This window comes from Lontra canadensis, unplaced genomic scaffold, assembly GCF_010015895.1.
Source record: "Lontra canadensis isolate GAN:19392208 unplaced genomic scaffold, GSC_riverotter_1.0 scaffold45, whole genome shotgun sequence".
Classification (NCBI taxonomy): Eukaryota; Metazoa; Chordata; class Mammalia; order Carnivora; family Mustelidae; genus Lontra; species Lontra canadensis.
In genome coordinates, this window is record NW_022631039.1 from 9,616,792 (window position 1) to 9,632,991 (window position 16,200).

Sequence of the window (16,200 nt, forward strand, 5' to 3'; positions counted from 1 at the left end):
CTCTGTTCCGTGGCCAGTCTGGTCAGAGTCCCGTCAGATCCTTTCCAAGAGCGAATGAGCATTTTGGACACTTGATGGCAGATGCGTGGCCCTAATTCGTCGGTAAAAATCCAGTAAAACAGCAATGGGTGATTGGTTTCAAACTAAAGTTTCCTTTGAAAGTACGTAGTTGTTGCATGATTTATTTTTTTCAAAGGGGTTTTATATATATGGATAGATATAGATATATGTAGAGTTATGTATATGGGGTTTTTTGGTTTTGTTTTGTTTGGTATAAAGATGTCAGGTTAGGTTACAATAAGATAATGTGATCAGATAATGATTTGGACCCAAATCCAGAGCCTGGTTTTGTCAAGTAAACGCCATGTATCCTAGGGATCTTTGCTTCTGGAGGAACATAATCCTTTATTCCAGGGCTAGTAGGAAACAGCTTCTCACCATGTAGATACAGTGTATAACATTGTTATTTTTATGGTTACATGAAAGCCCTGTTTTTGACTTTGTAATCCTTGTAAAACTTTAATTACTGGCAACTTTAATTTGATTTCCATTTACAGTGCAATCTGTAATTGACATCAGATTGGTTTCATTTTTCTTGTTAAAAGCAGGAGTAACTGATTTCATGAGTTCTGGTAGAAATGTGACTAATGTTTCAGAAGGAATAGGTTCTAATTACAATGTTTGTGTCAGGTGTGTATATGTTCGTCAAACCTGTGTGGGCCTATCCCTGGTGAAAGGGAAGGCTTGGTTTGTCCTCCCAAATAATTTTTTGGGTTCAGAGATTTAGATGCTGAAGATACAGAAATGTTTTGAAGAGTTTGGCATGGCATTTGCTATTGAAGGGTCAGGTGATGAGGATTATTTCCAAAGCCCCCTTTCCCTTCACCCCTGTTGGTGTTATTGAGGGTCTGGGGTGATCTGTGAGTGTGGTCCTCCCTGCAACAGAATTGAGTTTAGCGGTGATTGCAGACCCATATGACCCACGTGTGTTGTCTGTTGAATGTTAATTGACATGCTGTTATGTTAATTAGGATGCTGGAATCCTATTTCGTTGTAGATAGAATAGGTTTTGGCCTCATTTTTAAGGTTGTCAGGAGTTTGAAATCTCTCCACTTCTGGCATGTTGGGGTAGCCATCTTTCAAAAGTCGAGTACTCTTGCTACAGGTTTCAGAGTTTATTACTGTGTGTCATATTTGGAAAAAAAAATTGTTTTTAAACCGAGGGATATTCTAACGAGTGATATCACACAAGGCATGATTCAAGGCAACGTGTGAAGACATTGGAGTATAAAAGAGTCTTTAGAACTTTGGGGTCTACAGTTTTATTTGGTGATGAGTAGAGGACTGGATTTAAAATGAAGGAATGTGATTTTGATCAGACCTACCATAAACTGCATGATATGGAACAAATTATGTAACCTTGCTGGGTCTCAGTTTCCTCATAAAAAACGAGATTTCAACTTTATTATAACATTCTTTGATTCTCTTTCTCATTTTGGCTACCTACTTATTCCAAATTACGTTGGGTACTTACGCTTTCTGTTACTCTCAATGCTGATTTTCAGAAATTTGCGTTAAAACACAGCACTTGGGTGCCTGGGTGGCTCAGTGGGTTAAGTCTCTGCCTTCCGTTCAGGTCACGGTCTCAGGGTCCTGGGATCCAGGCCCACAGTGGGCTCTCTGCTGGGCGGGCAGCCTGCTTCCCTATCTCTCTCTGCCTGCTTCTCTGCCTACTTGTGATTTCTCTGTCAAATAAATAAATAAAAATAAAATAAAACACAGCACTTGTGTTTGATTTAGGTGAAGCATTCATTTTGTGTATTGATTAGGATATATTTTTTTCTTCCTGTGGAACCCTTTCTGTTTTTGCAAACTATTGGGTGGTATATGGAACTGCTTTGGAAGCCTGGCCTATGCGGTAAAATGAATATTTGACTCTTTATATTTAAAAGAAGTTAACTGTGATGAATGTCTTTGTGGTATTAACAGGAAAATAGTTTTTAAATAGTTTCAGTAGGTTTGGGGCATAATATGTGCAAAATCAAGTTATCTTAACATTATCTTGCAGACATTTTGAGTTCACTAGCAAATCAAACACTTTGGAAACATTATTATTTTAAATTCAAGCAGGATTTGCAAAATCTTTCTTCTTATGTGGTACGCAAATGAATCCCAGATATGTTATTTAGGCCACTTTGGGTAAAAGAGTGGAATTTTGAGCTTTAAGGGTTCCGCAGTGCTCTTCAGGCAAATTTCATTTTATTCTAATGTTAACCAGTTAGTTGAAATGGCAAATGCCTATAAACTTTTTTTTTTTTTTTTTTTTTTTGCGTTTTTATGCCTTGAGATTCTCTCAAATCTCCTTGTGTTTTTATAGCTTTTGGAGCGTGACTGTGTATTGTGAAAAGAAAAATTCTAATTCCAAGTAGAGGGGGGAGGAGACCTTCCTTGATAGCATGTGGAAACAGAGGCTATTTTTAAAGTTGTAGCACACGGAAAGTAAGGGAGACTTGGGGTTCGGCCATCCAGATGAGGTTACTTGGAGAGAAAAAGTTGTATTAATAGCTGTCAATAACTCTGATTTATCAGTAACAGTTGGCCTAATTGATTTGGACTAGTTCGGCTTCTCTGAAAGGTTAAGAAAGCTGTTAAGAGTGTTGCCTTTGTCAGGTTATGCCAGCAGGGAACTGGCTTATGTAAGGCAGGAAGAACTTTGGGTTTTAAAAACCATAACCAGGATAGGATGGAATAAGTCATTTGGTGTTTAGCCATGAGCTGCTCCTGAGTTTCTAGGACATTTTCCTCAGGGTCAGCCTCAAGTTTCTGAAGGTATAGTCACGGCACTTCTCTGAGCTGAATTAGCCAAGGGTGTGGGATGGGCTACATCAAGTAACTATGGCAAAACCTCAATTTACTCTAAAAGAAATCACATTCTGCCAAATATAGGTTGTATTACTGATTTTACTTGTGATTTGATCACATTAAGGTTGTTTTTTCCGCCTCAAATCCATTTCTTTTTAAAGCTTCTTGACCCACCTAACTGACCTGAGCAATGAAATAAATAACTTTATACACTTTATTTTTATCTGTATCTTTATAGCAGTTGTAGTGAAAGCCAACTAGAATTTTTGCCTACAAGTCTAACTATTTGAGGTCAAAACTCCGGGTTTTGCAACCATGAAAGTGGTGTCTGAACTTTGAGTTATTCCTTCTCTTCTACAAATTTTCATTTTCTCTGTTTGGTCACATTGTCAGGTCCTAGTGTGGAACGCTGGGTGTCAGGAGGCTCTGGGACTGAGTCACTCGGGAAGAAATCTTTCCTCATGAATAAAAAAAGAAAGATTGACCCATAATATTTCAACATCAGCTCAATGATCCACTTAACTAGACTGGCTGTTTTGTAACATGTTTGTGGGCACTGGTTAAAAGTTAAAATAGCTGAATTGTGCATTTTTATTGAGTGCCAAGAGCAAAAGGGAAGTTCAGGAACCTTCCAAAATAGATGAAATAATTTAGTATCTTGGCAGGCTCTGATATTCTGGTTGAGAAACCCTAACTTTTAGAATTCTTATTTGGATCACATTTTTGTAATTTCAAAACCGTTTTAGAGGTGAAATATTTTTAAGCAGAGAATTAAAACAATGTGGCCATTTATTTATTTATTTTTGTCCCTGAACAACTTAAGTGACTGGTTCACTTGTTGTTCTGTAAGTGAATTTTAGTGAGAGCCAGCCTCTAATTTAAATTGGCTTGTTGTCCTCTGCACGATCCTTCTAGCTGACCACAGTCCCTAAGGCATGCTACTTAGAGATGAGCTGGAGAGCTCTGTTGAAAAACAAAACAAAAGCACCTAGCCATGTGGGCCAGGCATATTTTCTTTTCAAAATGTTAGAATTACTGTTGTGTCTACAGATGTAATTTCATCCATTTGGATATTTAAACTAAGTGGAATGTAACGGTTTCCATACTTCTGGATTAAAGGAAAAAAAAAACCTTTTATTGTTTTAAAACAAGGCGTAAATAACATACAATCAATGCATCTGGCGCTGCCCCCACCTGATTCCAGCTGTGTCCACCTCCCTCGCAGCTGAAAGGGATTCTAATTGGCTGAGGAAGGTCGGCAACATTGTGTATCACTGAGCATGAACCTATTATACTGGCTGCTGGGTGATGCCATTTCAGATGTTTTAAGCTCCTGAGTCCAACTTGGAGGTTGCTTTCAGGAGTCTGGAAGAGAACCTTGTGAAGCTGCGGGTTGTAGATGGTAGCCTGCTTTTTTCTTTGTATGTTGGACAGTCGCTAAATTCTCTAAAGGCCGTGGTGCTTTCTTGTGCCTTAAACCCTGGGTTGGGAGTCAGAAGGTCTGAATTTGATTTCTAGCTCACAAAAGTGCCACAGTGGGGAAAGGAGGTGGGTGGAATTATGATTTTTTAGAGACTTGGTTTGCCTGGGATGCGAGATACCTGCCTTTTCGTGTCGCACAGGGACTAGATGTGCATTAAATATTTTAATGAATAGTTATGAATTATTTGTAGAGTAGCCGAGTGTAAATACAGAGTCATAGGTTCCTGTTATTTCTAGTTCCTAAATAATTATGTAAATGCTAAAGCTAATGGTATATTTGACACTGAAGAAAATCTATAAAACCTATTGATGGACATGAAAAAGGTACTCAAGAGCAAACTGTTAAATTCTTTGTGCATTCAGAAAGTTCCTTAGAGAAATAGTGGCCAAAGCCAGCATCATCTTTAATTGTGAATCTTTGGAAGCATTCCCATTAAAGTCAGGAACAATACAGGGATGTACACTGTCAAAATTGTTATTAATTAGAAAAAGCCATCAGAAAGCAAAATTGCTATTATTTGCAAGTGATATGGTTTTGTAGCTTTAGAAATCTGAAAGAGTCAGCTGATACATAATTGTAAATAATTAAACTTTAGTTGGATAGGAAATTTCTCCATGGAAAAAGAAAATGGATGAAAACTAATATGCAAAGACAAACTAGGAAAAACAATTTGCAACCTATGTGAAAATGAAAGTCTAGCTTCCTTACTGTATAAAGAGCTTTCAAAATCAACTAGGAGTAGGCCAATAACCTGTTTGCAAAGAATACAGACAATTCATAGGAAAGGAAAAAAAAAATGAATTTCCAACATGCAAAAAGATACCCAGCCCTACATACCGAACAATATAGCAGTTAAAACTAGGAGTGCAGCTGTTTTTCATTTAGCAGATTAGCAAAGACCAGAGAGTTTGGAAATACGTTAGGGATGACAAAAGTGTGGAAAAGGAGAAACTCTTTTGGCTGGGAAATGTAAACTGACATAATAGAGTAAGGATGGCAGTTTGGTGCTATCAGATAATAAGTGTATATGCCCTTGATCGAACAGTTCTGCCTCTAGGAATTTTTTTCCCAGATCCATTCACACATTTGTGTAAAGTCTTAATATGCAGCCAGGGCCTGGGTGGCTCAGTCGGAAGAGCATGAGATATTTTGATCTGGGGGTTGTGAGTTCGAGCCCCACCCACATTGGGTGGAGAGATTATTTAAAAATGAATAAGTAAATAAACTTAAAAAAAGTCTTAACATGCAAACTTATTGCAGCATTGTTTGAGATTATGAAAGACTGGAAACAACCTAAGTGTGCATCAGTAGGGCACTAGTTAAAGAAATTACATTATATCCCCAGGGATGTGTAGCTGTTTAAGAGAATAAAACAGTGCTTTATTTATTTTTAGATTTTTAAAAAAATTATTTAAGAGCTAGAGAGAACATGAACAGGGCAAAAGGAGAAGCAGACTTTCCACTAAGCGGGGAGTCTGACGCAGGACTCGATCTGGGATCTTGGGATCATGACTTGAGCCAGAGGCAGACGCTCAACTGACTGAGCCACCCAGATAGTGCTTTATATTCTGATGTGGAACATTTTCTAAGATACATTGTTGAGAGTGGGGAAAAAAGATTCAAAACAGTGAATATTGTACATATTGTGTGAGTAATAAAAAATAAAAGGGGAAATTTATATAGATCTATTTGTATAGAACATTACAACAAGGATACCTCTGAGAATACTAATTGTGATTTTCTCTGGGAGGGAGAACCAGGGCATGAAGATCCAGGCGAGAGGGACATCTTTTCCCTGTTTTCCTCTTTGTATTGTTTGATCTCTTCCCCCTTCCTGCTTGAGAATAGATTGCTTTTCAACAATTACAGATGTTAAAATCAAAAAAGAATCTACAGCTCTTAAGAATTTCTTAGAGCAACAAGTACGTTAGTTGCCAATAGGAATTATTTTTGTATGTAGGTGTTCTGAAAATTCAAAATGATTTTTTTTTTAAGATTTTATTTATTCGACAGAGAGAGACACAGCAAGAGAGGGAACACAAGCAGGGGGAGTGGGAGAGGGAGAAGCACGCTTCCCCCGAGCAGGGAGCCAGAAGCTGGGCTCAATCCTTGGGGAGATCATGACCTGAGCCAAAGGCAGACGCTTAACAACTGAGCCACCCAGGAGCCACCCCCCCCCCCGCCAAAAATATATTTTAAAAGGCTTAAATAGCATCTAAAGGCATATATCCATGTTTATGTGCATTTCTTCACAGGAAGATTCCTGGGTTTTGGAGAGTAAAAAATATTCTGCATACTTTGTAGATCTCAACAAACTTATTTTCCCAGAGGATATGTTTGTTCTGATAACACCTCCCACCCAAAATTTTTCCAGCATAATACTAAGTAAGCCCAAATGATTCTTTCCAGATTCAGAAATCGGGTCCTCCTGAAGCCCCTTTCTATAGTGAGTTCTTGAAAGACTGGGGTCGTGGTTCTGAATAATAGTGCTGGTTTATATCCTTTATTTGGAATGTCATTTGGGGTTATCTCTGACCTGATTTTAGAAAATAACCTCATGGGGTGCCTGGGTGGCTCAGTGGGTTAAAGCCTCTGCCTTCGGCTCAGGTCATGATCCCAGGGTCCTGGGAGCCTGCTTCCTCCTCTCTCTCTCTGCCTGCCTCTCTGCCTGCCTCTCTGCCTACTTGTGATCTCTGTCTATCAAATAAATAAATAAAATCGTTAAAAAAAAAAAAAGAAAAATAACCTCATCCCTAAAGTGGAAGTGAAAATGCTAATTTGCATAAGTCAGGAACAATAACTTGGTATTTTCCCTCAGTATTCATAATCAGTATGTTTGCTTTAAACTTTTTTAAAGGGCTTCTTTTTTTTTTTTTTAACGATTTTATTTATTATTTGACAGAGATCACAAGTAGGCAGAGAGGCAGGCAGAGAGAGGTGGGAGGGGGGAAGCAGGCTCCCTGCTGAGCAGAGAGCCCGATGTGGGGCTCGATCCCAGGGCCCTGAGATCATGACCTGAGCGGAAGGCAGAGGCTTCAACCCACTGAGCCACCCAGGCGCCCCTTTAAAGGGCTTCTTTACTAATTTTAGCTGTGCCTAAAAAAGGAATCTCTGACTCTAAAAAAGTAGTAAAGTTGTAACCACCTGTAATTCATTGCCTTTTTGTTCTCCTAGGTCTTTGGGATTAAAAATTCTAAGTTTTACTGAATAGCATTTCTCCATATATTACCTACAAATGATGGATTTGAGGATTGCTCAATGTCTGCTCATCTGAGTAGGGCTAGTAGTGCCTTCTCTCTGTGTGCCCTCATTCTCCTGTTTCCTCACGAGAGCCAAGCTATCAAACCAAGCTCCAAGAGGGTTGGGTGTTTTGTTTTGTTTTGTTTTGTATGTGTTTTATTTCTAGGTTAAAAAAAAGCATGCAACTTGTTTTACTCTTTAAAAACACATTTTACAGGACAGAAAAGGATAGTTTCTCTTGTCCTAAATAGATAATCATCCCATGTGCTGTTACAGAAATACTTGGAAGCACACTTAATCCAGCTATAATGAATTCATACTTTACAATAATCAATAGTCATGTGTAGGAAAAGGCCTACATGTCCTCATGGGACATTGATTTAACTTTTCTTAGCCTTTTTTCCCTTCTTGATTGTGCAAGGTTGAAAAGGTGGCATTCCTCTTCCCAAGTGTGCCTTAGAGACACCATAAGCTTAACATGTCCCAAATGGTCGTCCTGGTTCCCTCCTCCCCAGAAGCCTTCCTCTCCCCAGTCATCCGCGCTTTGTTAGATCTACTCAGTTGCTCAAACCAAAAACCAAGACCTGTTGTCGTTTTTCATACCTAACTTCTGACCCTCCAGCCTTCTTGACTCTGCCACCATAGTCCATCTGGAATGTGTCTTCTCTTTATGCCTGTTGTCTCCATCCTGGTTCAAGCTGTGACCATCTCTTGCTTGGACAGCAGCTTTGTGCCCTGTTTGATTTAAATGTCATTGCAACCAAACCCTCCTGCTACAGTATCAATTATTTCTCTCTTTCAAAGATGCTAAAAGATTAATTATAAAACTTCTCATTCTGGCTTATTTGAAAGCGGGAGCTGGAAAGAGGTTTGCTAGCATTGCCCTTTCTCCTGGCTAGTGCAGCTCCTTTACCCTCGGCTTCTGTGTTCACTGCTTCTAGCTGCAGCTCCAAGAGCACTGGAGAGAAGGACCAGTTGTCTTGGTCAGGGTATGTAGAGCTTCTCCTGGTCTGATGATTTAGGGACATTTGATGACAAGTTCAATTGTATGCAACCATGGAGGGTAGTCAGGAAGCCAAACTGAAGATTACTATTTGAAAGAGTTTAGAATGGGAAATTCAGTCTTCGTGGTTCAGAACACGTTACATTCCCTTGTACAGGAATACAACAGTGGTTGCCTCTGGATAACTCCCGATTTTGTCTTCCTCATCACACCACACTCCCCACTCATTCCCCAAGATGCTCTGATCCTAGTCTCCCCTATCTTAGTAATTGATATCATCAACCAGGTAGGATATTCATTGAATTTTACCCTGCCTCCTTTCTTCAGCCAATTTCACATTTTTGCTTCTGTCTTGTATTTATAATACCATACGTCATGATATTTTCATTTAAAAAAAACAAAAACAAAAACCAGGATTCTTTCAGATGTAAGTAGCAGAAAACCTAGCTTAAATTGGTTCCGTAGGAAGCATTTTATTCAGTAAGTTAACTGAAAAGTCCAAAAGTAGTTAATAGCATGAGAAGACTCCAGTTTTGCTTTGGTTCTCAGTGCTGTGACCTCAGAACCATTCTTGCTATCTCTTTTTTTCTTATGATCAAAAGATGGCTATTAGAAGCTCCCATGGCTATTTGCCTCTAGGTTTAACCAGCAGAAATGTTTAAAGTCCACTTTCCCAGCAGCTCATTGCTAGAATGGAAGTCCTAGAGTTGAATCCCTTTGTTGGGTTGGCCTGATTTGGGTCTTGTGTTCATTTGTGAACCAACCACTGTGGCAAGGATGATGGGATGTGCTGGTTGGACAAGAAGGATCCATCTTGGAATCTAGTAATAGTCCCACCCAACATTTGGGACATTTTGATGGAAGAGAAAAATGGATGCTAGGAGGGCAACCAACAAATAACTAGACAATACCATTAAAAAAAATTTATGATGCTAGCTTTGTGTATGCTGAGTGTGAGGATGATAAAGCTGCCATTTAATGAACTTAGGAAAAAGAAATATGCCTTCTTTGTAGTAGTGCGAAGCAAAAGATGCATTTTTGCAAAAATGCCAGATATTTTTCCTGAGAGTTAGGAATGGTAGCTTTATATATAAACTTACCCCAACAAATATCATTGCTGATTTGTATTATAGAATGTTTCTGAATTGTTGTGTAGTGTTATTTTATTGGGGATTATTTCAATACTAAGATTTTAAACAAACTTCAGTGCAGATTCTAGAAATTTTAAAAAAATATTTTATTTATTTATTTGACTGAGAGAGATCACAAGTAGGCAGAGAGGCAGGCAGAGAGAGAGGGGGAAGCAGGCTCCCTGCTGAGCAGAGAGCCTGATGCGGGCTTGATCCCAGGACCCTGAGGTCATGACCTGAGCCGGAGGCAGAAGCTTAACCCACTGAGCCACCCAGGCGCCCCAGATTCTAGAAATTCTTAAGTCATTTCTCTGGAGATGGTAGGGTATTTTTGAGAGGGGAAAGTGCATATTAGTTGTTTGTAAGTAGAATTTAGGAGGAATAGGAAAAAAAATTGGTTTTTATCCAAGTGTATAATTTTTTTGGTAAGTGATTACCAACCCTTCTTTTATAATGAAAGCTTTGGATTAATACTCATTTTTGATATTTGGAGCTCTGTGTTTTCTTTGCTATTTTCCTAAAAAAACAGCAAAGGGGGCTTAAAGATGCTTGGCTGTGCTTTGAACCCATCTTCCAAGAAGAATGGTTGGCTCTCTCATACCTCCAAGGTCTTTCCTCTGGAGTCAGCCAGGTGGGGTGGTTTAGGAGCTGGGCTGGAGCCAGCCTGTGCCTTTAGACGAGTGACCTCATCTCTTAGTTTTCTCAGCTAAAAAAAAGGGGATGGGTTGGGAAATAATTGGAGACACTTCAGTTTGTGTGTATTAAATGAAATAATCCACATGAAATGTCTGGTCTGCAGTAAGTGTTCAATGTGTGTTAGCTAATGTTAATGTTGTCATATTTCAGTGACTCTAAGATGACTTTGAAAGTCACACCATTGTTTTATGTACCACTAAAAAAGAAACACCAGTAATTACACTACACTGTGATTCATTTGAAGATTTCAGAGATGTTAAAATCAGAAAAAATGTCTTAGAAACAATGATACATGGTATTATGGCTGCCTTTGACTTGGAAGTCCTGGCAATTGTTTGCATACCCACAAATTAATGCCATCTGTCTTCAGTTTAAACATAATGCAGTGTGACCTGAAGTTTCTTTTCTTTTCTTTTCTTTTTTTCTCCTTAACTTATGTTGGTGTTGGTCTCCTGTACTGCAGTACTGGCAATTTAATAATTACTAATTCATTCTGTAGATTTAATAATGGATTATACCAGACCCATGCTGGGCTTGGAAACTTTGATAATTTGCTTTTCTTTAGCGACTTAGAAATAAAATTGAGTCATGTTTTTGGAGATGGTTAGTATCGGTTGGGTCAAGCTATTTGAGATGAAAAGTAGGTGAAACGATAGTACCCAGAACCTTTTAGAGCACCCAGGTTGTTGGCGGAAAGCCTGTTTAGGAAAATGCCTTTGATAGACCCAAACACATTCAGTGGGAAGCATAATATTGATACTTGGAAGCAGTGCATGGTATTTGATTTTCCACTAAAATTTATATGTGGAAGTATACTGTAGAGCTTGAGCGATAGTCACAGGCTGTTTAAGAACCAACTTGTGCAGTAAAAAGTCACCGTGTAATATGCTAAGCTGGAATTTAGAGTAAAATCCGTAAAGATAGCACGTAGCCTTGATAGCATTCTGTTTCTCTTGGAGCCTGAAACTTCAGGTGTTGTGATGGGAGTGGTGTAAGCCTGTTTGGGTTCTTTTTTTAGACCTGTTTTTGATATTAAGATTGAAATGAATTATGGAAGTCTTTTTGGAGACTTGACCTACGTGTTTACTTATTGCATTATTTATGGCTTGCTTCATCACCTGAATGTCAGCGGATTCCACTTTTGTTTAAGACAACTACAGGAGGCGAGCAGAAGTGCCGTTTACCTTGTCATAAGCCCCAGAGGCTGTCCTCTGGCACATCTGGCACATGAAGCATTTAAATATTATTTGAGAGTGTTGATTATGATTTTGGAAAAGACTGGCTCTGTGCATTCCATATTTTCATGCATTCTGAGATAGCAGTGCTGTTTTCTTTTTGGAAACCTGGGTTTGGTTGCTGTATTTTGCATAGGGTTCAGCCTAGCAGTAGGAAAAAAATACATTTTTATTTCAGAAAAGGAGTTTTACTTTGGAAAATGGTACCTATGTTGAAGTAACAGAAATATGATTTCCAGAAGGAAACTGTTTATTAACGTAAGCAATTATCACCTGCTCAGTAGCATTGTTTATGTTTAGAATCAACAGAAGCCAGTCAAGATCTCTCACAAGGCTTTACGAAAGGATACGATGATGTCAGTGTTACTCCAGGTGTTTAATTTCAGGCAGTATGAGTCAAGGATTTGGGGTTTCTTATATTAGAATAGATGGAACTTTATTCAGAAAAAACAACCCAGCTCATTAATTTGAAGTGTGTACATCACAGCCTAAAAATTTCAGTGAGAGTTTTTAAATAGATGATGTATGCATATGATATAAAAGGGTATTCATCAAAAATAAGTCTCCTATCATCCCTGTCCCTTGTCAACCAGCTTGCCTCTAGGGAAGTGACTATTATTATCATGACATTACTAGTTTCTCTTGTATTCTTCCAAAGGTTCTCTGCTCCCTTCCTTTTCTCCCGCTCTTCGACGCAGGTGCTAGGCTAGGATGTGCACTCTCGTGTATCTCGCTTTTCCACATAATATAGGAATTGCTCTATTTTCATACACCCACAGCTGCCTCTGTAGCAGAAACCTCTCTGCTCTTCAGAAGCCTTGTGGTTAGTGGGGCCACAGGACTAGTTCTGGCTGGTGAACCGTAAGACGTGATTTGTCCCATGGTGAGGCTGAAGCGGTAGAAGCCTTCAGCTCTTCCGTGGGGCTCTGGGAACTGTGTGGCGTATGGTGGAGCCTTTATCAGCCTGGGTCCCTGAATGATTATGTGGAGCAGAGTAACCCCTTCTGCCCTGGCCCCCGCCCCACCCCCTTCCACTCCCCCGACAATGACCAGCCTATGGTGGGTATGTAATGAGAGCAGGGAATAAACCTGTTATGTTAATTTGTTTGTGCATCATATCAACATCTCCTGATTGAGGTTGCCTTTTCTTTTTAACAGCTGTGAAATGCTACTACACGTAACACCAAATAAACCCAGTTTGGATTATCTGATAGTTTAGGGACAGAAGAGCATCTCATTAAAGAAGAATCATTTTAAGGAAATAGCAGAGAAATACATTGTCCCCCAGTGTGTTACGTAGCATATCTATTTTTTTGAAGGAATGCATATCTGTTGAAAAATATAGGGGAGAAATAAGCTCTGTATTATTTTAGTGACACTTCTATTCTTTAACATTATAGTTCATCATTTTTGCATTTGAATTTGATATTAATTTTCTAGTCCGATTATTTCTAAAGGAGGATAAGCACCAAAGCCAATTCACTGCCTTACTCAGGATTGAGCACAATACTTGAGTGTTAAAGATGAGAGGAATGTCACAAAAATAGTCTCTACCGGGAACTTAACAGTACAGTAGGGAGTGAGACAATCACTAGAAACAGTTGAGCATTAAAAAAAAAATTTTTTTCCTTAAAGGTGCCAGGTTGAAAAGAGAGCTCCTTGTGGGCTACAGAGGTCTAGCTGCTGGGGAGGCTGAATTTGAAGTAGCTCTGGAAAGATCTGCATGGGGAGTGGGGCCATGGGGGCTAGCACATGCAAAGACGGAATGGGGCAAGAGTGTGGCCAGACAGAGGACCCAGGCTTCAGTTTTAGAGGCCTGCCGTGTAGGAAGGGGCCCTTTTGTGTCCAGAGGACAACACAGGGTCCAGTAAACGGAGTAGTATAATGGTTAAGAGCCAGCTGGAGGTCCATGTTCCAGTTCTAGTTTTGCCACTTTCTAGCTGTGGAAAGTGCTAGAAAAAGGGTACGCAGGGTGAGTGCTTAGAGGAGGTCGGTTGTGATGCCTCCCGTGGGTGTGTGGCTACTGTGGGAGGGGAACTTGGTAACAGTGACTCGAGGGGCTAAATTCGGCTCCTTCACAAAGTAGTTAGTGTTGTGTGTGACTGTGTTTATGCAAATGATCGGCTTTCTAGGGGCTTTATAAGGAATCCTTTGTTGGGGCCAAGTGTAGACTTAATAGTCTACAAAGTTTCTTTTAACAAACATTTATTGAAAAACTACTAAGTGCTAGGTTGTCTGGCAAGCACCACACTGGACATCAGGAAGGGGATGGAGACCAGATGAAGGAAAACATTGGTTATTTACCCAGTCTGTGCATTGTTACAAAGTTAACATCAGATTCCCTATTTGGCCCTAGAAAAACCCTTCCAATCAGAAGGGATAAGAGTGTCTGTAAAGTAAGTGGAGTCACGTAAGTACTAAATGACGTTGGACACCTGAGAAAATGCCACGCGAAGTCTGCCTTAGCCCTTCCCCTGATGTACTCGCTTTAATATCTTGCTGGTTTATTGCAACATGCTTTCTTAAGACCTTCTTAGAAGTTCTAATTGGAGCCCAGCTCTGGCTCCTCCAGTATGAATGACAAGTTGGTGTTTGTGTAGTGATTTCGCACCCCTCCCCCCCCACCTTTTTCTGGACTCTGGGACTACTTCCATTTACAGTCAGATACCGTTCAGAATCTTTTTGTGGGCAAAGTAGGTCAGACGTAAAGTGCACTCAGACGTAAAGGCAATCACTCGAGTTGGGGAGGCAGATCCCGTGGAAGGTCCAGTCTCTTTCCCCCTCCCTTAGCTCTGCCCTGGATCGCAGACGCTGGGGTTGTACAACCCTCACAGCCAGTCTGGAGTCTTTCCAAAGAGTTTCTAGAATGAGAGTCTGCCAAATGCTAAGCTTTAATGTTGAGACGTTACTCTTTGGGGTGCCCCTTCTGCCCTTCGGCTCTTTATGGGAAACTAGGTCAGCTATCCAGACTACATACTATGCGATCCTAAGGTGAACACTATGGTTGATTGCGAGTTTAAGATACACCTGACCTGGGTTTTCTGTCCAGCTTTGCTGCTCAGGATTGTGGTCACTCTAGGCAATCATAATGAAGATATTTGTCAGTTCTCAAGGCTTTTATTATCACCAGGGAGGCACTATGCTAGGCACATTTCCTGAGTTATCCTCTCAATAAACTTACAAAGTAGGTACTATTCCTGTCTCCATTTGGGAGACTGTGGAGTTGGTCCACCCAGTTCCACCACATACCAGTGACTTTGGACAAATCATGCATTTCGGCTTTAAGCCTCAGACAATACCTACCTCATAAGGTTGTTGCAAGGAAATGAATGAAGTAACTCAGCACCCAGCTGTTTCCCCACATTTGGTCAAGGTCAACCTCCCCTGGGGGTTCCCTGAGTATCTTGTAAGTGGATTGAAGTTAAGGTTTAGGAAGTTACTTTGCTTCTTACTTTTTAAGTTAGTGTAAACATTGTTTCTGAATCTGGTTCTTTTCTTTTTTGTCTCCAAATTAAAATCATCATTAAACATCATTCAGTTAGGAGCTCTCTTTTTCAATCGACTTTCCGCATCAGAGGTTGTTTATGGAGGGGGGAAATGGCACTAGCATTATTGTGACAAAGATAAGTGACAATATAAAAAGGAAAGTGAATATTCTCAAATATCCACTTCCTCTTACCAATTTAATATTTATTTTTTATTGCTATTTGACTTGGCCTACATTCCTATTTATTATTTACTAAAAATCAGAGTAAACTGTGTCTTATTATTATGTATCACATATATATCACTGAAACATTAATTACAGTCCCACTAAAAAATAAATACAGTTGACACTTGAACAACATAGGTTTAAACTGCATGGGTCCACTTACAGATTTTTTTTTTTTAATAATTACAGTGTACTGTAAATGTATTTTCTCTTATGGTTTTCTTAATTTTTCTCTAGCTTTATTGCAAGAATATAGTACATAATACTAGAACCATATAAAATATGTGTTAGTTGACTGTTTATGTTATCAGTAAGCCTTCCAGTCAATAGTAGGCTGTTCGTAGTAATGTTTTGGGGTGAGTCAGAAGTTATACATGAGTTTTCTGGGCTCTCTCTTCTGTTCCATTGATCTATGTGTCTGTTTTTGTGCCAGTACCATACTGTCTTGATGATGACAGCTTTGTAAAAGAGCTTGAAGTCTAGAATTGTGATTCCACCAACTTTGGCTTTCTTTTTCAATATTCCTCTGGGTTTTTCAATATTCCTCTGGCTGTTCAAGGTCTTTTCTGGTTCCATATAAATTTTAGGATTATTTGCTCCATTTCTTTGAAAAAAATGGATGGGATTTTGATAGGGATTGCATTAAACGTATAGATTGTTTTAGGTAGCATAGACATTTTCGCAATATTTGTGCTTCCAGTCCATGAGCATGGAACATTTTTCCATTTCTTTGTGTCTTCCTCAATTTCTTTCATAAGTACTTTATAGTTTTCTGAGTATAGATTCTTTGCCTCTTTGGTTAGGTTTATTCCTAGGTATCTTACGGTTTTGGGTGCACG

At 39.4% G+C, this 16,200-nt stretch overlaps 1 protein-coding gene across 5 annotated transcripts in view; it reads left to right on the plus strand.

Annotated features, from left to right (window-relative positions):
• The window catches only part of SMURF1 (SMAD specific E3 ubiquitin protein ligase 1), a 102,121-nt gene that overhangs the window by 1,738 nt on the left and 84,183 nt on the right, over positions 1 to 16,200 (plus strand). Inside the window, exon 1 of one of the 5 annotated variants that reach the window (XM_032872665.1) lies at positions 4 to 161. The exons of the other annotated variants lie outside the window; for them this stretch is intronic. Within the exon in view, the coding sequence (XP_032728556.1) occupies positions 125 to 161 (37 nt within the window). The 5' untranslated portion in view covers positions 4 to 124. Of the gene's footprint in view, positions 1 to 3; positions 162 to 16,200 lie in introns of those variants that run through there. 5 annotated transcript variants of the gene reach the window in all.